At 40.1% G+C, this 25,309-nt stretch overlaps 1 protein-coding gene and 1 long non-coding RNA gene across 2 annotated transcripts; one reads left to right on the top strand and one right to left on the bottom strand.

The window, feature by feature from the left end:
* The first annotated feature begins 1,812 nt into the window (after positions 1-1,812).
* Positions 1,813-24,138, top strand: LOC135160574 (rho GTPase-activating protein 20-like). Its single transcript, XM_064117261.1, has 6 exons — positions 1,813-2,855; positions 19,052-19,231; positions 19,926-20,084; positions 20,174-20,391; positions 20,598-20,724; positions 20,934-24,138. Exons 1-6 carry the CDS (start codon positions 2,541-2,543, stop codon positions 22,926-22,928), a joined length of 2,994 nt encoding a protein of 997 aa, XP_063973331.1. The 5' UTR covers positions 1,813-2,540; the 3' UTR covers positions 22,929-24,138.
* On the bottom strand, positions 24,078-25,304 carry LOC135160619 (uncharacterized). Its single transcript, XR_010298594.1, has 2 exons — positions 25,140-25,304; positions 24,078-25,045 (listed from the first exon to the last, which is right to left on the bottom strand). It is a non-coding gene; the product is annotated as an uncharacterized LOC135160619 (long non-coding RNA).
* Positions 25,305-25,309: the final 5 nt, after the last annotated feature.

The raw sequence follows: 25,309 nt of genomic DNA, 5'->3' as shown, positions 1-25,309 counted from the left end.
GAATAGTAGCGTAACGGAATCGAGTATTTCATTTATCAATTCTCTTCGATCTTCCTGAAATAAATGTCTTCTTTAATTATAACATTGACCTCACGCAATTTCAAAGGTTCTCGAAGAAAAAAAGTCTGGGTAATTGACTATACCCATATATGTACATAATAATAATTATCATTATCAAAGGGCAGATTAATTTTTTTCAAGGATTGATTCTGATTTAGAGTTATAGACATAATAAATATATATACATTTATGTTTATAAAGAGCAAAAACAAATATTGTACATGATCTGTATACATCCACTGAGTTAATAAATCTGCTCGACTCGATTTTGATTATTCAATTGTTGGATCACTTCGTATCTCGTAACGAATAACCCTAATTTAATCGTTAATTGATCAAATATTTTTTCTTCTCTATCGAAATTCCGGTATTGCCCGAGAAACAGATAGCATCAGTGAAAAATTATCCTCGGGTTATGTTGATGGAATAGAGTCATTAAATCAAAGGTGAATGTTGAATTCCAATGCATCACGTGTGCTATTAATTAGATGTTCGATGACTAGGAAACGGGAATTATACGGGTATCGAAGTTTATCGGCCCTCCCTCCCTCGTTCTCCCATATTGAAGAGACCGTTACATGTTCTGCATGTTTCTCTGATTGCAAATAAGGAGATGCTGGGGCGCACGTATCAGTCTACTTCGTGTCCCGGGAAAATGTTCCTCAACGAAAATTCTGTCATTAAGGTTGATGGGAACATTTCAATTTTGAGTTAGAGGAAATAACAGGTCGAGCTGGACGAATGAGAAAATTTTAGCCGATCCTATTCCCAAAATTTGGTTTACGATGAGAATTTGTATTCTCGAAATACTATAAAATATAATGATCATCATAATATTATCAGAATTTTGATAATTAATGATCATCAATGAAAATTCTGAATAACGAAGCATAAAAATAACTATGTAATGAACTTACAAAATGATAATAAATTGTTAAAACAGTTAACGATTATTAAATCAGTAACGAAGTGGTACACTGACATCAGTTGATTTATTTCTCAATCAATTTTTTGAGCAATATCTCAAAATCTAAGGGAGATAACGGAATTTTTGTGACTACATTTGTTGTAGAACATAATTCGCTTAACAAAAAATGTTCCAATGAAATTTCTTGTATCTTCCTTAGATTCTGAGATAGCAGTCAGTAGTCAAAACTGAGACTTATCTTGTTTATCCACTTTGCTACTGAAGCATAACGCGTCATGATTTCAAGAAAAAAATCATGTCTGCAAAAAATGCAATAAATAAAATTCAGTCACAGCATTTGCATATAAATGAACAATAAAACTCACGCGTCGTGGGCACAACAGCTGGACCATCATGAGAATTCCTCGAATGTTCCTCATTCAGGAATTGTTCAACCGATTTTTCCTGGACATCTCCCCCGTGGACGTTGGACCAAGTAACCATATCAAATTTCAATGACATATGTGTTTTGAGAAAAACCAACTAGTCATCAGTCAAGAGGATGCAGTCCTCCCCTGCTGATCTCCATCAAAATCCGTTCAACACGATAACAAGAGCAACAGAGAGGCCTTCAAGATGAAGAAAGAAAGAAGTCTGATGCAGGTGGAATGCCATGGTGGATGAGGCCCCCGGCGGGAGGGAAGTTGAGCGAAGTCTCCATCACCATGGCAACGCTAACAGCGTTCGTTAGCTCTCGACAAGCATCGGGGCCCTCCGTGGGCGCTCGTAAATTCTCGGAATAAGTCGCGTCACATCGCCGGAGCGAGGCCAACCGGTCGTGTGCGACCATCTCAACGCGGCTAGTTGAATTCCGCACGCAGTGAGTCCATCATCGTTGGGGAATGTGTACTCCAGGCTCTTGAGGAGAAAAAAAAAAGTCGTTGGTACAAGTGCTTCAATTGTATGCGACTCTGCACTTGACGCAAATGCGCTGGGTTTTTTTTTCTCCTCTTTCAATTGGAAATGTGAAAACTGTGGCTTCGTTTGAGTGAAGGCGACGAGTGGTTAAAAGTTTTATGGGCATTTTAAGTGTTAGTGGTGTGTATTGTATGCCCTCCAGGCGATTCAGGTGATTCAGGACCAGGACTCTTCAAACTGACACGTCAGCTCGAGCACTAAGTAATCGTCGAAAGAGAGGTTGCTCGAGAAAAATCTGCGCTTCGAGGATTGTGAGCTGAATTCCGAGTTTGGTGAGAGCACAATTCTGTGTTTTGTGAGCGACGCGAGGTGACGCAACGAGCGATTTAAATTTCGGGGGCCCATCGCTCATCTACTCCCGGGTAGATTGTCAAATCGAATGGAAGGCAATTACCTGATTGCTCATGATTCCTCTGAGCGTTCGAGCTCGATCTACTTGAACATGCTCTCATGATGATGTTGCTCAAGGGAATGAGAACCACTGGTAGGAATTTCTGGTTCAACTGCCGACTGTCAGCCGAGCTTATGAATGGATAATATTTTAGTGATACTCCACTGATATCGGTGTTTAGTGTTGTGCCAGTTGAAGATTCGAATGATGACCATGTTTGGGACACTCGTGCAGAGGCTCACATCGCCGGTGACGTCTCCAACAAGCTCTAGGAGACGCTTTAAGTCGCCCTCGAGGTGGGAAGTGCAGAGTGATCCTGAGGATGATGGGGCTACCACGGTTAGGAAGTCGAGGGCTAAACATTTGCTCGATAAGAGGAAGAGCAAGAGCCGCGGGAGAGGACTTAATGCTGGTGAGTCGAGGCTCTGTCCTACGGCGCCTATTGCCGGTAGCTGGTGCGAAAATGGTTTCCCACTGAGAGGGACCAAGAGCCTGGGGAGACTCGACGGAATGAAAGAGGTAATTTATGGTTACAGAACAATATGGGAAAAAATATATTCGCCGGGAATTTGGAAAGTGTCTTTGAGAAAGAGAATACCGTCTTTGCTAACTTTCAGTAGTTCTCGATAAATATGGGGCAAAAGTTTTTTTTTCACTAGTGTTTTTCGAACTTTATTTTCGCACTTTACGTAGACGAGTCAGGAAAAAGTTGTATGCCCTAAAAAATGTCCTTAAAAGTTGAGTTGATATGTCCAGATTTCATAGTCTCTAGGGGGATTTCATACAATTTCTAAAAATTCCAAAATGATCAGGACGATATTTTCCAGTAAGAATGATCGTTATTGCACAGCTAGAAGTATTTTTAGATAAACAATAAAATCTTTCCCGGGGCCGCCAAAGTTTTTCCATTCGTTTGAGAACACCCTAACCCACAAAGCTAACCCATCATTTAAGCTTAATAAAAAAACATGCAATCGACCGTTCGGCAAAATGTGGAAGGTAAATAGTGCCAATAACTGGGTCACTCACGGTATAATTGGCCTGTTTATTTTACGTATACTGGGATGGGGTGAAGTGATGAAGTTGAAAACGAAAATAAAAAAATTAACAGCCAAAAAAAAATTCTGACTTGGGCCCTTTTCCGCTGTGCGAATATTCCGGCTGTTTCAGCTGAAGATAAAGTACTCCCGGGCGCAGATGTAAACGATATATCTGCGATATACGCTTGAATATATTTTTTCCATGAATATAACAAAAGAGGAAAAATAAAAAATTACGAAGAATCTTGTAACACTAGCGGTATTCTTCGTTCGTGCCAAATTTATCGGCATTCCCCTTTAGCCCCGAGGTGAGGCGTACGAAAGTGCCTGTGGTATGTCCTTCCCAAAGGCCGTACCAAATCTCAACCCGTTATGTGCCCATAAAACCCGGGTTTCAAGTTAGCTAATAATTTTTCAACGATACTTGTGGTATTTTGTGGCGGATCTGTGGTAATTGATTACATTTAGGATGTTTACTTTACGATTATATATCCGATGAATATATGCGCCCATTCAGTTGTAAAACAGTCAACATCTCAAAGTCATTGCCTTTTTTCAAAGGACTAGGGGAAAAAATCACGAATATACAGGAATGAGGCGTAAGCAATTGTTCAATTTGATAACATTATTTTTTAGTATGACTTATATTTAAAAAACGTTACAGTGCTTTATCAACAAGTTGAGGTTTTGTAGCAAAATGCTAAATTAGCAATACTGCCATCAAAACGAAATGGTAAAACCAAGATTGACTTATCTCGGTTTCACTTTACTACTGATTCATTAATATTTAATTAAGTCTTCATAAATTTGGAAAATATATGAAAGTGGCCCAAATTATGTTTTAAATAAATTATCCAATGAAGGAGAACTCCCATCCGCAATTAAAAATCGCGAAAAAATACGAGGAAGATAAACTCCGTAAAAAGGAATAAATATCAGCAGTTTTTTGCTGCCGATTCTTCCGCTATGACTCGGCAATCGTGATTTAAAATACATATATAATAGAAATAATGTATATAATTTGTATAATATGGGTAATTAGGGTTTGGCTATAAATTCAATGATGAAAATTAGGAAAAAAGGAATGCATTCTAACGGACATTAACGTGTTCCCTCGACGTACTCGTTACCTTTCACGATTGAATCACCAATAGCGATTGTTCATGCTCCATCTAATTACAAACACCTCATTGGTTATCGTCGTGGAGGATAGGGGAGTACATGTGAACCCTTTACTTAATTTTCTTAGTGACTTTGAATATTAATAGTTATTGTACACGATATACTCCGGATGAGGAAGTTGTGACCTGGTGTGCCTCGATATCTCGTTCATGTGCGTGTGTCAGACAACTCCCGCAACAAATAACTCGTTAATGCTGTAGGAGCGGACGGTGTACGGAGTCCAAAGGAGTCGTTGTCCCACCTAGTTGGGATGTTTCATTCCTTAACTATAATCTCGACTAGGTGCGGTACTTCCTGAGTGATGTTCCGAGCGCTTCTGGAGTGGAATAATAATAACATATGGTGAATAACGTTAATTCAGGGGGAAATTATTACCGAGACATGGGGAGCGGGATTTTTTTTTTACGGTCGTAGGATTTTTTAATGGGATTTTTGGAGTAATTTTTTCATAACTTGGTCGCATTTTTTTTTACCCAAACTAAATTTATTGCTGTTTTACGTCACCACACGATTATTGACAATTATTGTCCCTTGAGGGGAAATGGAATCCCTCTGGTTCCATCAACTTTTACCATTAATTATTTTAACAATTAAATTTTATTCATTAAACTCCTTCAACTTGGGACTTTTTTCAACATCTCGTCCTTCCGCATTTTCTCCGCGTCTACCCGCGAAAATATATTAATTAATGTATGGCGGACAGCCATATATAGTACAGAACATAAACAATGTAGATTTATATTCACTCACGGAACATTCTCATGACCACAAATCCATAAAACCAATGGAAAACTCTCTGGAGAATGAAAAAAAAAAAATGTTTTCTCCCGTCAACATATTTTTCCCCGGAAACAATCAGTGACTAGTGTCTTTAAATGTTAGCCGCGGGGAAAGGCATGTAATGAGTGTACATAAATCGATGACCTTGGACCTCAGCAATGAGGTTGCTCGTTTTCACTGGCCTCAAACATAGCATGTATATCGTACCGTAACCCCGATTAAAAAAGGGCCACATGAACCACTGTTTTTCGAACTGTGGAATTTAATTCCCGGTGCATGAACGTACGGTTTATAACTTCTCCGTCTCTATCATTTTAATCCGATATACATATCTAATGTTCGTTTGGGTTGAGTTTCATTTATCGGCATAATGCTACACCAACGGAATGAGACCCCACCCATGTGGATAATACTGGGTATATTGTGGATGTACGGTGGGTTCAGATACTTGTCGCGATGCTTGTCACGCCTTAGTTAAAATATTATTGAAATCGAGCCGTTCACTCGTACTTTGGTATTATTTTATTTCGAAATGTCGGGGGATAATTGTTGGGAGGAGAACGGAGAATTTATGTTTTTAAATTTATTTTTATTTTGTTGCTTTTGCAGTCAATTATTACCATGTTTATGAAAATAATTGACATGTCCTTCATGTAATTTCCGTACTTCATGTTTCACTATTTCAATTTCCAGACTGAGAGAAAACATTATTTTTCTCAAGAATGAATATTAACATAAGAATGTTTCTCATTGGAAACGTTTATCTCCGGCCCAGTCATTCTCGAATTAATCAAATGCAATTGCAGAGGTGATTATCGACATTTGATTTTTTTCTTATTATTAAAAATGTTAAATTTGGAAAATGATGAACGACCTTTCGTCGCGGTCACCTTCTGTAGCTTGGGAGTACAGTGACACTAAATGCGATTCAATAGAATTACGCGACGATTTTTATCAAATTTCTCTTCGTGCAGCCACATGAGTCAATTATTCACAGCTAACGGTATTTATTCGATTTCCTATTTCAATTTAGAGCTCCAAAATTAACGGTCAAAGGGGTGACGGGAGTCACATGGGGGAATGAGCCGAGTACGTAATCCCTCTATTAACTAAACTAATCCCATAAATTCACACGCCCATCTCCAAACTTTCGTCGCTATCGTAAAAGGGCATCAGAATAAAAATCAACTCAATTATTTTTCCTCCACTAGGAAAGAAGAGTACATGTACACACATATAATAATACTGCATAAGCAATTGTTCAATTCGATGAACCACTTGTTCAATATAAAAGACATAAATGATAATTGACAAATACATCCAACATATTGGCCAACACATATGAATAAAAAAATTGAAAAATAATTTAATCAAATACCTAATTAAAATTTAATTCGTGTCTAATGTATCGAAAGCCCAAGGTAACGTTAGGTGAATTAGTCGTCAAACGAAGGACCCTTCCACTTTTTTTAAATCATTGATTTATCAACATTTCTAAATCCCCAAGTTCTCACGAATGAGTTGAGCCAAAGAACCCCTCATAAATACTCATAAATAGATTAATTAATAACTCGCCAGGATAACCCATGCTGTGCCATTCTCCCATGGAATTATCATCCCGGTTATATCCACACACATAATCATAATGTATCCTCAAATGGCCAAGGTGGGCGGTGAGGGTGATTAACACTGACGATGGGGGAAAGGAAGGAGGGGAGGAAAGGAGACAAGTCCACTGAGTGTTGATGAGATACATCAGCTTTTCCCACAATTCCGGTGGCTCACAATGATGGAAACCTGGCACTTCCTGCGTTACCTTCCGGTCTCTCCCTACACTATTTTTGTACCGCGTACTGAAGTATCAAACAATTGTTAAGAGTGTGGGTAAGCAATTGGTATGGTAAATCCTCCCTTTCGTTTTCTCATCCCCTGGGTTGTCGTGCATTGAGACTGGATAGAGATGCCTTGGAGAAATGGGCACACGAGTGAGCTTGAATGGACCAGCAGAATGTTATATTGGATAAAAGAGAGGGCTTCTTGTGGGGGGTAACGGTTATGTCCTGACCGTTATTATTCTCTGCTGTGTTACGTTGAGGGGGAAGAGGGGACAATGGTGGAACGTTGTCCTCGCGAAAGAAAGGAATACAATTTTTTCCAAGATTGATGAGAATGTCACTCTGACGAAAATATGAGGAGTGGAGGAAGAAAAATATTTGATTGGGGGAATATTTGCTTTTGACATTTCCCACGGAGTGAAATGGGGAATTGGCTTTTAGTGGATGAGGACGTTACGTCTGAAATCGATTGATCGGAATTGCGGGACATAATCGATATATGGCAATTGATATTGGAAGTGATGGGACAAAGAGGGGGTTGTGGAGCAGCTGATGGGAGCAGTTGCTTATGTCAAAAATACATGAGACTTGAAATCGATCAATCAAAAATGGCGAACGTCAATGGAGGTAGTGAAAAAAAAAATTATTTCTTAAAATTTAGTTCTTGTTCTCGCTCTCTTCTGTTGGAAAGAAATTTTCGGTAGAAATTAGACATCCAGGGGGAGAAAGGAGAGACGAAGGATGGGTTTATCATGAAAATTGACCTCCCAGTAGATATTGTTAACAAAAAAAGTTACCTCAGTCTCAGATAAAACAATATTTGAGTTCTATTATAGTTTTTTTGCACTTGTGAAAACTCGAGAACCGCTATTGGCCAAAAGTTGTTAAATGAAATAAAAATATATCAGAAGCATTGCTTTTTTCTAAGGTTATAAATATTGTAAATATTGAATGTCTCTTGCCTGTAATGAAACTCGATTAAACAAAAAAAAGTAGAATAATCAGTGGATTAGAATAGACTACCGGGTTTTGAAATATTGATCCAGCTCATAACCTATCTACGAAGATATCGATCAATCTGAACGCCAATTACTTCCAATGAAGCTCCCGGGCTGTTGGTACTCCGATGCAAAGGATTGTGTTCAATACCCTACCACTGAAATCGATAGTATTCATTGCGTAACGAGGCACTCACAGCAACTCAAATGAATAGTCAATAAAGCATTTCGCTTGCTTCATACACCTCATTGATCCCGACCTTTTTCCTGGAATTGCAGATGGTGGATACCAATGGAATTGGAATTCCATTGCTGTGAAAATGAAAAGGGTGGCTTTTTTATCGATCTCTCCCTGGCAGGAGATGAAGAATGACCGACTGTCGGCCAGCATTGGCCAAATGTCGGCCCACTGTCGACCATTCTTCATCTCCTGACAGGGTCTGCGTACTTATTCCAAATATTGACAGACACTTCAAACTAATTATTTGTTGGTGTCAGTGGTTGAATTTACCACTGGTATTTTTCTGGACTTTTCCGTTCTGTCCAGCAGTTTTTGAAGTTGTTATCCATTTTGTCGTTCACACGTGCTTCTGGTGGACGAATAAGGGCATATACTGAGACAGCTTACACCTGTTGCACCTTTTGTGTCTCACTTTACGTCGAGTCACTGGTGACTTGCTTGACCAACTCTGGAACAGGGGTTCAATTGACGGAATGATGGGGACTGTCATGATTCATCAATTCTCGATTAATTTTGGGAGGTGAATCGCTCGGATAAAATTTTCATCCCCCACTTGACACTTCGGTCATTAAAAAAAAATATATATCAATCATACCGATAAAATTTTCAAAAAAGGGTAAAAAAACATTCACCTCTGGGCGGTGAATGCCGGAATGGTTGTCCTCCTTGAACCGTTATCCTGCGTATTCCCATCACATTCATCTGTCGGGAGAGAAAACTTACCTCTCCAGCAGGTACATACATCTCGGATTCCCCCGGCTCGTCATGAAAATATATTATGACGAGAGCCAATTTGTCACCATCTTGACTAAAATTAGCTGCATCCTCACTTGAGGAAGCGGCTGAGAAGCTGACGGGATGTTCAATGCTACCAGCAGACTGTCCAAAGGTCTCACCTATTGTATTCGAAAACATTCTGTACCCGCTGTGACAACAGTTCAATAAATCACCGGGAAAAAAAGGCCGAAAATTCGGTATCAGATAAGGATTAAACTGGTCGACGGGGGGAGCGCATCCTTCCTTCGTGACGTAGTTGCGTCATGGTCGAGCATTTGTGTACACGCTGGGGCCAAACGGGACGAAGGGGTGCGCGTTGAGGCGCGGAATGGCCTTCGTGGCAAATAATTATGTAGATATTTCTTTATTTATTTATTTTTTCTCTAGTCAACTGCAGTCAACTCGTTTCAGAGACCGGCTTCTTCACGGCTAACAAACCACTGACAACTCAGATATCTCGTCTAGGGATTATTTTCTGAATGTCTCGCCCATAAGCGTGTCCCCGAAAATCCTGGAAGAATAGGGACTTCACCCAGGGTACGCCCGTCCACCTGGAAGCCTCTGAAGGTTATTCCTAAGCGATAAAAAATTGAAAGATTATGAACCGTTATTAGAAAAGTGCCATTATCTCCGAAATAACATGCAACAAAGTGAGGGCCTCGGGCCCATCCGGATGTCCGCAAATTCTGATGCCGTTGAGAGAAGAGGATGGCACCCGATGACAATAGCAAACACTTTTTACCTGCCAGTGGTCTAAGATAAGTGTTCCCCTCGACACTTGGAAACGAGATTTTTGTGGCTCTTCGGGGTGATACTTTAGGCTGTCGGGTAAATTGCTTTCGAAGAATTGTCGGGGAAAATCCGAAAGGAGCGTGCAACGCATTTTGTTATTGCCTCTCTTGTATTTTGAGACACGCCAGAGGACCCAGCAGGTAGAATTCGTTGACGCCTCCTTGGTCCGGGCAGGTGTAGTCGACAGATGCAATCTGTTTCTACCAACTGAACACCAGAAAAAAGAAAAAAAAATGAACAGACAAAAATATGGTTCGTGAGGTGCTATATTTTTCAGAAATTCGAATAATTACGGCAATTTTCGATTTTAACAGTAACAACTGTTCTTTGAAATGATCTGTCTTTAACGGAATAGCTGGATGAATAAGTGGTAAACGCGATGATGTAAAATTTATTTTAATTTATTAATATCTTGGAATTTATTTGCCCGACAACGGCATTTTTCATTTGTTGATTAATTTCTGATGATTTAAATTTTAATTAGCTGTTGAAATTTCCCAACGAGAGTTCCTGCGCCTCGCACCCCCACCGAGTTTTCCAATTTTGACCTCAACCAATCACAGTCTTACTCCACACACTGGACAGGGGCTCTCAACTCAATTCCGTTTGAATGAAAACAATGGTGATCATTGAATTGTTGCGCTGACTCTAGGAAAAATTTACCGATCACCCTTCTTCTCATTCAAAAACGATTGAGTCAAGAATCCTCGCCCCAGGGGCGGTGCAATCCTGTGATTGGGCGAATTTAAATTTGAAAGAAACCGCAGGGGTGCGGTGCACAGCAAAATTGTACAGGAACTTTCGACCGGAAATGTCAAGGTCCTCCGTCCTCTTAAGATTTGCGTGAATAGTCATGGAACACCGTGTAGACATTAAACATTGTCAGACTAAATTTTTTTACAACTGCATGACTTTCATGTACTTTCTCTCTCTCACGCATTCAGTAATGTTCGCATAATATTACTTTAAAAATATCCCCACACGTTCTCGAATGCAGAATTTAATTTTAAATTTTAAATATAAAAAAATTCTGCGAAATGAAGCTGTATAATTCAGCAATATTAACTGATTATCGTATGTAAATCTCGCTTACAGGTAAAATTATAAGAAACATTTGTATTTTCTCGTTAACATTCGTGTTGGCTCATTATTATTGAAGACACCAGCACGATTTATCATTTGTAATTGTGCTCGTGGTGGGAATTGGTGATTGAACCGCTAGGAGAGAGGGAGAGAGAGAGAAGGAGACAGTTGAGCAACTCTGGATAGATTGGTACGTTGGAATGTGTGCCAGAGCGGAGTGAGGTCAGTTCGAGCCACCAAGTAATACCCGTTGAGCGGGCTTTACGTCCTCAGGATGTCTGATTACCTGGACACTCCGGGGTCAAGGTCACTCTCATTCACCTCGAGATGCCTCTAACATGCCGGAGGTTGGTCTCACTTCCTCTTGCTGGTGTTGGGGTCACTTATCTCCGTTTGAGTACGTGCGCAGATCCAACCACATGTAATTGTTCGTGCTCCCACACACGATTCTACGTGATACTGGAGTTGGCGGTTGTGGAGGTGTGGGGTTTTTTACTCATTGAAATTTTGGTAGTCTCTCTACGACTGCCTACACATGTCAACATTTTTCATTTCAATTATTTTCAAACTTAATCCGTACGAGACAATTAATATTTTAAAAAATACATAAATAATATCTTGAATTAGTTCGTTATCTTTTGTACAATAAATTTTTCCACGAGGAGAGCGGTTCACCGGGATTAATTAAGAGATTGCTCTTTATTCTAAATCAGAGAAATTTTGTTCTGTTGCATAATAAATTGTGCCCTTCAAGTGAATTAATCCCTAGATGATATGTAGATTAGGTGAACATTACGAAAGGTCCCACTATCTCTCCGATGCCACCAAATCTATCAATATCATCTCAATCATCGATAATCCAACATTGAATTGCCGCCACCACTGCACCCCTGCGCGTTCCCCTCTGCGCATTGGCGCAAGAGAGGGGAAGCTCTCTAGTCCGAAAATTCCGGAATTCGCAGCCCCGGAGGTGAAGTAATCGTCGGACTGAGCGGATCGGATCTTTCAGCCTCGTACATACCAATTCCAATTACATTCCCCGGCATCTCTCCTGGCAAAACTCCAAGAGTTCTCCTGTAAGTGGGTACGCAATATAAATTCCAGGGCATTTCCGGGTTTCCAAGATAGACAACAAAACTGGGCTTTCGAGGCGCACCCGCCTCAGAACTATGATTACTCGCCTCTACGGATACCTCTTTCCCTCTCTGTCTCGATCTCTCCCGCCCTTTCTCCCTCTCTCTCTCGCTCCCTCGCTCCCTCGACTCCCCGTATTCCGCTGTTTTATACATGTACCTCTCTTTCAGTGAAAACTTATACTGGCACCTTGATGGCAAGCAGGTATGCACGCTTCTTTCGTGCCTCGATAGCCGCTGGGCAGTTTAAAACCCCTTTTAAAGAGAACAAAAAAAGACGAATTCCAGAGGGAAAAATGCCGACATCAATGGGATTTCAGTGAGATTTCATACATACACAGCCATACATACATATAAATATATACATAATTTTTTCCACTCCTCCAGAAATCCCTGCGAGATTTATTAGTGTAACGAAAACATTTTTTTAGTTTTTTTTTTACGGAGAATAGTCAGAAAATTACCGTACCACTTAGCAAAATTTGCTGAGAGCTGAGTAAAACTTACTCTACCATTTGAGAATACATATTAGATATTAAATAAATAAACAGTGAAACCCAAGAATTGTTTATCTTTTCTGGTATTAGGACAGGAAAAAAATTATTATAAATGATTTTTCCGAATTTGAAAAGGACGCGCCCCGCGTACGACGTTTTTTATTTCGCAATTGTGATAGATTTTATATCTAACAGTGAACTATTGGATATTTAACGTGACAGGGGTGCTTTGTCTGGTACCAGTGATATTTTATCAGTCATAATGCAGATGCTGAAGTTATGGAACATCCAAGGCCGACTCTTCTTCTCATCTCGCGTCATTTCCGTTATAAATAAAAAGCTTCGGGAGAATTTACGATCGGGTCTGTGACGATGATGTTCACTCACATCAACATGACAACCGCCAATGAATAGTTTTTTATAATAGTGCGTTCTCAGACTGATCGTTCAGTCTTCGGTAAAAACTGAAAGGAAATCAAAATTTAATAGTGAAGTGGTGAATCGGGATAAGTCACCTTTGACTATCGGCAAGTTTTTGATGAATATCTCGGAACCGGGAGGAGATGGCAAAATTTTTATTATAACCTTTTGTGTAGAGCGAATTGAGTACTATAATAAAGCATCTCACGAAAATTTCGCTATCTTCTGTAGATTCGGAGATATTGTTGAAAAACTGAGCTGAGGGAGATGAGCGAATTTATCTCGTTTTATTCCTGTGCTACTGAATCCATGGATTTTCATTGGGTTTCAGTATCGCACAGGATAATTTCAACAAATACGATTTTTTTATGCGAACAAATAATTGTTTTATTACTTTTGGAGTAGTTGGTGCAAATATATAGGTTCTCAGACACATATGTTTGAGGAAATAATATTTCTTAAATATCCGAGGGCCCTGTTGACAATAACAACCTAACGAGCTATCTTTATTACAATTTAGAAAGTTCTTCCTTTGTTATTCCCAATTTTTTCTGGCGATCGAGTGATTTTATCGTCGAATCACTCGATAAACGAGGAAATAACAATGGAAAATACAGAAATCGTAGCGGAAAAGAGAAAGCGATGGGGGAATGGAGGGACTTGGAAATATACAGGCCCTTGTCACCCCAGAGGAGGCGAAAATTTGAGATGTGAGACCAAAGAGGGGTAATTGTAACAATCATTTATATCACATACATGCGCACGCACATTTATGACTAACTCTCTATTTTTTTTGTAGATAAATCTATTTAATCAAGATATTAAGGGACAGCGTCAAATTTGATAAAATCAAGTACCGTACCAGGTTCAGTGGCGCCTGAGGGTGTCCACCACTTGCCAAACTTCACATCCTTTGATGAAATATTTCCATTTCCTCCGCCCTATCTTCACCCGGGAAAATATGCCCCTTTAAATACAAATATTATCGGTAGAGAAGGAGGGACTATGAGTCAGTTTCATTTTTCCCTTTTTCTCTCTCTTTCTCATTTTTGTCGAAACCAGTTTGACTGTCAGAACCTGAACAAGGATACCTGTGTAGTACGATCCTGACAAGTGATCGAACCGCTTTTTCTCTAGTGCTTTGCAGGAGAGAAGTCAGAGGGGGAAAAAAAATCAACGAGAAAAAAGTTAAAAATAGAGAAAATAATTCACAAAGTTGTTTATAATTTTACATCCGTATCGGAAAATACAAGTCGTTTCCTCATTTCGTAATTTTTTTTTTATTTCACCAGATCTCGAGAGTGATTATGTTGTACTCACTGATTGATAAAGGATCTGGGTACATGCATTAGGAGAAATCCACCGGTCCAGCATAATGAAGAATGTTAATGGCTTCTAATGTCTAGTTATTTCGAGAATTGAGTCTCTGGTTCGTTGATAACTCCAAATGATACCGAGTACCCGCGGACGAGAGACAGGATTCATTCTTGAAATAGGTGAAATGAATATTTCAGTATCTAATCTTCGATGGTTTATCGCTTAGGGTCTTTTTAAAAAAAAAAATACTGGTAGAGCATTGTCAGGGCAAATGTATGGTATTTTCCCAATGTTGAAATTTTTCTCTCACTCAGTGTTCACGATAAACTCACTGGCTATTTCATTTCATAATTTTTTATTTAACAATCGTGGCGAAGGTATTCAATGGTAAACGCGTTGGGTTACGTTTACCAGGAAGAAACTGGAGATTGTGTTCCAATGCACGTGGATTACATGTCCATATGTCCAAAGTGTAATATTATTTCACGGGGAATGAATGAATCGGAGAGACTTTTGTTCTGCAAATAAGGGGCGTTGGCGTTATCTAATGAAGTTATGAATCACCTATTTCGTTGTGTTGAGTAAATTTCCTGGGATGATTGTGTTTTATGAATTTATTGACTTCAGTAATTGACCGAGAGCGCTATTTTAATACTAATTTAGTAAATAGTTTCATGGGTGGGTAGTATTTAAATAAATTCGTTGAGCACTTGACTTTTGATGAACATAATTGTCCTTGGAGATTATCAAAGTGATTAACCAAATAATCATGATTTAAGAACACCAGATATATATATGAATAGTATATAAATTCGTTCTGATGTGCACTTCCCCTCGTTTCTGGACGCATTGACTCAATCTCCATCCGGTCATGGAGATCATCAACGCTGCATTCGTCATTTTCATAATTATAGGAAATTTAAATTTCAAAAATTGAACTAATGTCGGAAATACCTTTGACATCAACTCGAACAATCGACCCAGTGTAAACCTCTCAGGGAATAACGGAAAACACTCGGGTTGTTGATGACCTAAACGACCCAACACTTGGACACCCCCATAGACTGAAGGGCCTTGTCTTTAGGGCAGACCTCTCAGCCTGGACGAACCGAGAGCGAAGGATACTCTCGAGCAAACCACATCGGGTCTAGACGTGAAACTAAATTGAAGGAGATAATTATTTATAATATTAATTTCTTGAGCACAAAGCAGAGAGACTGATGTTTTATGGAATGTTTATGTTATGACTCCGATCATCCAACGCATAGAACTGTTTTTGTTCCATTCTCCAAGGCAGGTCTGCCATGACACCCTGGAAAAATTTCGCCACATGTTTTTTCTTGAGATTTATTGTTTCACTTGCCCCTTATCCCAGTAATTTTTCTTTGAGAAAGACTGTTGAGAATCATTCAGAAAAATCTTGGGAAGAATTTTATTCGATTCGAGTGCGTTGTTTCATTGGATACGTGTGAGTCAGATGGTGACGCCGACGGACCCCACATTCTTTGGGCATTTCGGATGGCACGGGGAACGAACGTGGTGGAGTGGAGGTGGGAAAGATCCTGATGGGATTTTTGGAAAGAGACGAATATCCAAACGCGATTGTGACAAAGAAAACACGAGGAAAATCGATCTCATAGCGACGAAATTTAGATATTTTTAGGAATTATCGACGGTCATCATGTCAATCAAATTAACTAATGTAATTATTGTAATCATCTTTTAACGCAGTCTTAATGACATTCTAACAAGTATTTTAATCTGTGATTATATTTATTCGAAGCGTTGCATTAAAAAATATTTTTTCAAAAAATGTCGGACGTCGAGCATCAATATCATGGGATCACCATAGGATCCATTACCAAGAAGATGTTGGATTATTCCCTTCCAGTATTTTCGCGCGCAAAAATCTCTCCCTGAAAGTCGTATCATTTGACGAATACTGAAGACTGAATTTTATTGAGTCCATACAATCACGATCAATCGAATGAAATTAATAACGCGAATGATTGACGTTTCTCAAACGATATTATTGACTATTTTTTATAGAATAGGGTACGATTTCTCTACGTCGTACCCTTCGTTTTTTTTATGGAATAGGGTACAATTTCTCTACATCGTACCCTATTCCATAAAAAAAACAAAAAGAATTTTTGAAAAAGACAGTTTTTTAAAGCCATCTGTCAAACCCTGTCCCATTACCAAAATTTCATCACACCATCACCGAAAATTACGTTCACGAGTCCTGAACAATTTCACAAGGTGGCTCATCTCCATCATCTGAGAAGATCCCAGACAACCTTTGATAACTGAAGAATGTCTGAAAAATCTAGCCGGTGAAATTTTTCCAGACACGACACCACAGATATTCCAAGGAATATCGTGAGCTGAGTTGGTCCAACACACAGTGTTGGTACTGGTGCTGTTGTGCGATGGTAGGGATCAGCTTGGGTTATCGTGGTAGTGGTTAACTACCGTACATCAAGGCCATCCACTCGTTTCCTTTTTTTTTGGCGCAGGGGGGCAGCCCCCTGAGGGGGAGGGAGGAGGAGATCATTTCTCGGACACCATCATTTTGCATCTATTCGTGCAACATAACAGCGATATTCTCGCGTAGTCCCGTCACCGAATTTTATTGATAACTCGTCACATCTGAAAATGGAATAATTGAAAAGCACGAAATCTGAAATGAACCATTGAGTCTCGATAAATCCCCTGGATATTTTCTCTCACCGAGTGTTTTAACTGTAATCCGAGACAAGTGAATGGAGTGAGATTCCTTTCGAGTGTTTATTACACTAACGCAAATGGTCTTTCAAGCACAGGTGGAAGGTACATGCAGAATGGAGTCACGGAATCTAAGCCAAGGCAACTCCACTCCTTTGAAAATCAAACAAATATCATTGGTATTGATTTTTTTTTTTAATGTCTCGTTTTATCGGTAAATCTCCTTCATTACGGTGAAATTGTCTTGAGTTAATCGCAGGTGAAAATATTGTACGATTCAATAGGGAATGTATTATAAATAATCCGTCTGCGTCGTATAGGTGCACCTATACATCATGTGTCTTCTCTCCCTTTTCGTGGAACAACGCTTTCACCGCCTTGTACGTGTCACAAGTCGCGTTTCTCACATCTCGTCATTCAAGGGGAAAGATCCACTGATTAAACCTTCTCCAGTGGAGGGGAAAAAAAACGCTGAAATTAACGAGGGATTCGTTGGTGGAAGATTTCTGTGAATTTTGGTTGTAAAAAAAATTCAAAATAAATACTTTCAAAATTTTTATTTAAAATGAGACGGAGACGAAAATACTCGGTTGTCGATATTTTCCTGATTGTTTTTGTCAATTAGATGGTCCGATTTTCATCTGGATATTGGATTTTGCGTAGGGAGGAGAGGTTCAGTAGGGGGTGGAGGGAAGGTGGAAGGAAAAGGGCCCAAAGTGGGTGATTCAGTGATTTGGAAGGGCACCTAAGGAGCGGATTTGGGTGTAGGTCTGTGTGGGAGTGGTGAGGGAAAGTTCCAAATTAGGGGTTCGAAAGAAAACATGGGAAACTAGTGAGGGTATTTTATTAAGATTTTGTAAATTCTAATAGAATATTAGGATTTGGAAAATCCTCGTCAAATATTGTATCAGCAGATAGTGGAGAGTGGGTAAAATACTTAAGAAGTGTTGCACACCGAGTCACTTTGAAAAATGGCAAGTAATTCGCGCGATTATTATGCACGTAAATCAATTTAATGGAAAACATTGTATCTATTTTTTCCACCGATGATGAGTGAATTTAACTTTAAATTCCCTGCAAATTATTAACTCTTAAAAATTCAAGATTTTTCCCTTGAACCATTAAGAGTAATTTTCCAGCAGCGTAGGATTTTTTTTCCGCCTGAACAGCTGGTGTTCGTGGCTCCTGAAGCAGTGAGGTGCATCTCTGAAGCATCTCTGAAGCTCCAAGAATATCCAAAAAAACCATAAAAACCCTTACCCATATTTATATTATAAAAACCCATTTTTAAGGGCTTTCGAATACATATTCCGATAATTAATTTCGAAAGGACTAAAAGATAGTTCTCCCACATATTTTCCGTCCATTCTCTATAATGTGTAAAATATCTGGCCCAGATTTGGAAGACTTTTTGCAAATACCTCCATAAGGGCGTTATCCAGAAAAATAAAATAATAAACGATGTATATTATCGTTATTCGAAGTTATCACAAACATCAACCATACAAATGTTCATTGAAACGGTTGACGAGTATTACCGCGGGGCATCTTTCACCACCATCATTACGATACTTGTGGAAATTCAACTGCCGGTGTAATACAACTATTGCCCCCAACGTCTTGTAGCCAATGGCTTCTGGTCGCTCGTAAACTTTCACCGCATACAGCCCATTCCCCTCGAACTTTCAGTGCGCGTAACATTTACAACTTGTCTCCCTCCCCCCCCCTCCCATCAAAAAATTAATATCACTCATTTCTCCCGTGAACGGGTAGAAATTAATAATGAATATTAAGTACATCTCGACTGAACGAGAGAATGCCATGAGGAAATTGTAATTAATATATGGTTGATGATAAATGGTGTTTAATTAATTATATTAATTGAATATTCAGGTTCAGAGGCTTGCAGAATATGAGAGATACTTGGGCCACGAAAGCCGTGATTTATCGTTGTCAAGTACAAATATAACAAGTGGAGTGGCTCGTGGACAGTTGGAGGGTGACCTTCATCGTATCCAGGATCTTTTTCCCAACGACAACTTGAGACTACATGAGAGGGACGTACTTACTACGGTAAGCTATATAATCCATACACGCTGTGAAAAGGCATTACACTTCTTTGTACGTAGACCTTTAAGGTCTATTACAACTAATTGTTGTTTGAGTCAACTCAAAAGTTCTCCAATCCCCATTTGTCGTTGGCAAGCGTTGAAGTCTCTATCGTTTCTGGGAACACAACTTCATGAGACTTTTTGTGAGACTCTTGCCAAGGGATTGATACCACGTGTGAGGGACCCTGAGGTTGTTGCTAATGCTGGGGTAAATTATGTCTGGGAAAAGAAAAAATATGAATTTCTTTGTTGGAATGGGCTTTACCACGGACGGCACAGGATTTCCCGTTGCATGTGATTTTCTCGTAGAATTAATGGCTTATCTTAAAAGTCCAATACCATTTAGACTTCTGAATATAATATCAGCTGTGTTCTGAGTACTTCGTGTAAGTGAAACGTCTGCGATGATAATTAGATTCACTCATCTTAATTACGACTTTTATTTTTTTTGTGTGATCTTTATTTAATTACTTGAGTAAGCAAATCAAAGACTAGTCAACTAACTGACTCACCCACATGCCAGCTCACCTTCTAGAGAGGATTGCGAATCAATAGAGACCATAGATCTTCGATTGCTCAGCAGGGAATGCTAAAAAAATTTTTCTCATTTATTCTGTCACCCCTGATACGTTAATTCCAAATTTTTGGATCAACAGAAACCGAAGAGCCTGGTGAGAAAGCGAAATGGGACGAATGCAAACAGGTTGAGTCGAGCTTTATCCCAAAAAAATCTTCAGAATATTGAAGCATCGACTTCAGTGCCGAAGTCACCGCCCAGAAAATTTCTCCTCGAAACTCCAGTGCAATTCACAACGGTACGTCAATTAGAAGGATACATTTGGCCCGAAAACCTTGGTTTCGAAAATTCCTGCATTTTAATTTCAATTTATTATTCGATTCACAGGGAATGCAGTCACAAGACAGACATCTATTTCTATTTTCTGATCTTCTCCTTGTCGGAAAGTCTCGAAGTGGTGGAACATTCAAACTCAAGCAGACGGTTAAAATGTCTGAGCTTTGGATAACAGCGGGACACATCGAGGATGTCGCTGAGACAAATAAATCCCAGGAAACGAGTTTTGTTCTTGGTTGGCCAACGACAAACGTTGTTGCCACATTTATGTAAGTGATAGACTTGAAATATGAATCACTTTGCACCTGCATCATGCGTCAATTATGCCGGCTATTTTTATTACCATAAGTAGTCGCTGCGCATTCAGTGTGCATTGTTAAATTCTCATTACTGTCTCTCACAAGGAAGAGGGAAACACTTCTTCCTTGACATTGCTACTCGGTGAATGGATATCTCACGTTATTTGCTGTTGCAGGACGGCCGCGGCTAGAGATCTCTGGTGGACTAAGCTCACGGAAATTATCCGGGGGGAGAGCATTAAAGAGCCAGCGGATACTAACATACAAGTGGTTTATCACGACAGTGATACAAACACCGAATATGTGAGTGTCGATTTCAAGTTTTTATCCAATTAATCAGTCTCGAAAAAAAGCTATTGAAAAGGTTTCCCCTTTTGTTACAAATAACTATCCAATTCAAAATTCCACCCTCACATAATCATCCTGTCATTCTCTTGCACAAAGAATGGCCCAAGAGAGCATCGTTTCCTGGTGCGAATATCTTTTGAAACCTTGTCTCTCTTCCCCCCCAGTGCAAGACAATAATGGTGGACTCTGAGATGACAGCCTCAGCCTGTGTAAACCTGTCAACACGCCTCCTGGACCTGCAGGGTTCCTTTCAACTCTGGGCTCGGACATCTCTGGACGAGGCACCCTACCCCTTAATCGGACAGGAGCGCCCGTTCGCCATAAAACTCTCAAATCTCCGTCACACCCTGTCCGCCGAAGAAGGCTTTGACCTCGAGCATTGCAACAAGAGTAACCATGACACTTGTCAATTCATTCTCCGTCCAGTTCTGAAGTCACCCCTGAAGAAAAGTAAATCAAAGATCTCCGGCCTCCTCCGCAGATCTCTCTCCTTGAACCCAAACATCTTCGGCGTAAATCTGTCCCGACTAGAGGAGAACGGCCTCCCGAAGCCAGTTCTGATGATGCTGCAGCAGCTCTTTGCAAAGGGCCCCTTCATCCAGGGAATTTTCAGGAAATCAGCGAACGTGAGGATCGTCCGGGAGCTGCGAGACCAAATAGAGTCAACAGGGGACTCGAGTTGTCTCGAAGATGCTCCAATAATAGCAGTCGCTTCACTCCTCAAAGACTTTCTGCGGTCCCTTCCAGATCCCCTCCTGACATCTCACCTGTTCCCCCTGTGGATGGCAGCCCTGGACACCTCTAACTCAGTCCAGACCATCAAGAGTATCCTTGACAGGCTCCCCAAAGCCAACTACAACCTTCTCTCCCATTTGATATGCGTTCTCCACCACATCGCAAGGAGAGCTAAGCACAATCTGATGTGCGCCAGTAATTTAGGCGTTTGCTGTGGACCAAGTCTTCTGTGGTCTCCAAGTCCGACTGTCAACCAGAGTCGAGCGATTCCAGCCCTTACTGAAGTCCTCATTAGAAATTGTGAAGGACTGTTTGGTGATGGTGTGACGCAACTCTTGGGGGAGGAGCGGAGCGACAGCGGCGCTGAGGAGAGCACAGATAGCCTTCATTCTGGAGGACTGTCTCTGGACAGTCTGGACCTGACGGAGCCACCCAGGAAGGACCATATGTCCCTATCGAGGGACTCTGGACTGACGCTGTCAGACTGCCAGCTGTTCATTCCTGAGTCACCAGTCAGCTCTGAGGACCTGGCTGTCAGCGCCTCAACGTCTTTTGACAAGTCCAATGAAAAGGACAAGTCCACCATGAAGTCTTACGTCCGGGTGTACAGCGGTGGCTGGGACGATCGTCTTCACGCTTACTCAAGTCCACAGGGTGATCATTTCGATGCCGAGAAACAGAATTACTCGACCTCTAATCCAAACTTTCAGAGGCAAGACTGGCTGAGGGCGCAGTTAAAGAGAACTTCGAGAAATGCCAAGTTGGAGGAGGAGCACAGGAAGGAGGGCAGGTTTGATGATAAGGAGGTTTATGGGAGAGATTATAGGCAGAGTATACTCAAGGACAACATCGACAGCTGCAAGGAAATTGTCTTTAGACAAACGAAGCATGTGAAGAACAGTGGCGACACGGATTTCAACAAAAAGGAGATGCTGTTAGACTTCAAGAAAAGGGCAGCAGAGATGTACAGCACGAGGGCATCCCCAGTGTCGCAGAATGAGGGCTACAGCTCCAATGGAGAGATTTATGACTTCAAGAAGGTGAAGAATGAGATCTATATCAGTCTCAATAAGGACAGGAGGGTCGATCGATATGAGCGGGACAATATCTATGGGAATAGAGAGACTTTGGGGGAGGGATATGAGAGGACAGATATTTATAATTTTAAACAGGTGGAGACCAGTGACACTGGTGAGGAGAGTGAGAGGACGTGGATGCCAGAGACACCACCTCCGTTGCCACCGAGGTTGAAGCATCTGCCGCCGGTTCATATGAGTCTTGAGGACAGACATAGAATTGCTGGGAGATCCAAGTCATTACCACCACCACCGCCTTACAGACCTCCTCCACAACCCAGAGCGCCTATTACTAGCAGACACTTGGGGTATTCCAGATCTGTTGTTGATGATGAAAGCTATGTTTGAGATGGGGGAGTTTTTGCAGATGGGGATAGGGTATGGGGATAGGGGTTGTTGGTATGGACGCGCCTGGGGTGGGAGATATTTTGAGAGAATTGAAAGACTTCTAGGAATTTCAAGGCAATTCGGAGTCTCTAAAAAATGGAAGGAGGTTTAAGGAGTTCCTGGAACTTTGGAGGGAATTCTGGTAGGGTCTAAAAATCACGAAGATTTCGGGGATTTCCTAAAAGATTAGAGCAAAGGGTTTCTGAGAAATGCCACAGAGAAAGATCGTAGACGTATTCTCGTACAATAACTTGCCATAAAGGTCACTTCTGGATAAAAAAAAATTCAAACTCCAGCGAAGACCTTCAATATGGCACGAGCGGCCCCCGGATTCTGCAGTAACGACGCAGGCGCACTAATAAAATAATCATACGCTCAATGATCGGATGGATCTCGTCAAGAACTTGGTCATCCTCTCCCACTAAAGAATATTTTTATAAAAAAATCTCTTTTAACGATTTTGAAGGAGAAAAAGTTGACGAATGTTATTAAAGATAGTATAAACGTATTGTTCGTTGGAAACTACTCTCATCTTATCACAGATTATTTTTCTACTATTTGCATTATATCAAGTGCGTTTATACCTAGTCTGAATTACTGTTACTCTTTATTTTTAGGTGAATATGATCGATCGAATGCGAGTTTGATGTTGATGTTATTCATGTAGATGTTGATTCTTTTCCCACGTGAGATTGAAATAATTCATTTGATTATTGTGTATATTTGTTTCGGGTGCTTCCATAAGACTTGAAATTCTCATAGTTATTTTTTAAGGGTTAATTTTTGCCAATAATATTACTGATGAAAAATGATAACTGCTTCAGCGAAGACCAAACTTATGAAAATCGTTGAATATTTTTACAGTAAGAATCATCCGTACGATTGCAATTGACACATTGCAGCTCAAGTTTCATGTTAACAATATTATTAAAAATGTTAATATTTTATCTGCAGCAGCTGATGTAAGAGATTCAATATTCAATGCGCAACATGACATTAACTATTACCGTATTATCACGGGAAATTTATGGGAACAATAAATTCCCGTTTCTGAATGTTACAGTAATGAAAAGATATTCCTAAGCAATGTACATACCATAATGATCATGATATTTTTTATCATTATTATTTTTATCATGAGCGTTTACATAAATAAATGAATTTATAATTAGTCTCCCTCATTTTTTTCAATCCCTTCTGTATTTTATGGATTTCTTTATTTATTAATGTACTAATCAACAATGGTTTATTACCGGTCAGTGCAGCCCGGCCCTATTAAAAAACTTTGTAGAGGAGATTTCATTCGAGACAACAAAACAATCGACATGAATTGTTGCCAATTTCAATTAGTTGTAAGTTATCATCTGGAGTGAACTTGAACGATCTCACTGGATTATTTCCAATATAACCCTAGCAAAATGGAAATGGACTTTGAAGAGTTTGCAAGCCTTCAGCTCGATCGGCCGATGCTGCACGCCCTTAAGGTGTGTGAATCTTCTTTGCACGTTCATTTTTTCCAGAATTTATTTGTCAACACCCTTGCAAAAGCTAAGTTTCGAGTCCCAAGGGCGAGAACTCTTGACTTTTCACTCTAGGAAGCAAAGGATGAGCTTTCCTGGTAGGTGAAATGTATTATTGTAGCGTCAAAATGAATCGTTTCTTTCTAGACTGAAGATCAAATCAGAAAGCATACTTTGGAGAAGGATCTGGAAGGAAGACCCATCGATAGAGCCCTGTATTTATTGTCGTAAGTACAGGCTAATAACAGACTGGCATTCAATAAATAATATCTGCAATTCCAATTTGGTAACAGTCGATTTGCCCCTCGAAAAAATCTAGAGCCAGTAGTCCACCTCGAGATTGGAATTTTATTTTAAAATTTATTCAACCGAACCTAACCTCAACTGCACATGAATGAATTAGGGCCCTATCCGGGGTTGTGACGTCATGATTGAAGTGTGTTTTCGATAATAAGGCACTTGAGCCCTGTAAGACGAGCCCATGAACTATTTTTCATAGGGGAGGATTGTTTGTAACGCAGACGGAGCGAGTAACACGTCCCATAATTAATAGCAAGCCTGCAGACAATTTTAGAACGAATTAACGAATGAGTCAGCCAGACAAAATAAGCTACAGAAAAAAAAATAAGACGTCATTTAGTATTGGGCTCACCAGCCGCCGTGATTGTCCATAAATGGAGTGAATATTTTCCTCAATCCTCAACAATGAAAATATCGTTACAAAAACCGGACTTTGTTCGAAACCTTGGCGGCACGACGTAGTGCCGCGATTGGTGGCCCCGATCGGAATGAGTGGAGGCTCGTGACAATTCGTATGTCTCC

Source organism: Diachasmimorpha longicaudata, chromosome 3 (genome assembly GCF_034640455.1).
Source record: "Diachasmimorpha longicaudata isolate KC_UGA_2023 chromosome 3, iyDiaLong2, whole genome shotgun sequence".
NCBI classification, from domain to species: Eukaryota; Metazoa; Arthropoda; class Insecta; order Hymenoptera; family Braconidae; genus Diachasmimorpha; species Diachasmimorpha longicaudata.
This window is presented reverse-complemented; position numbering and strand designations above follow the sequence as displayed.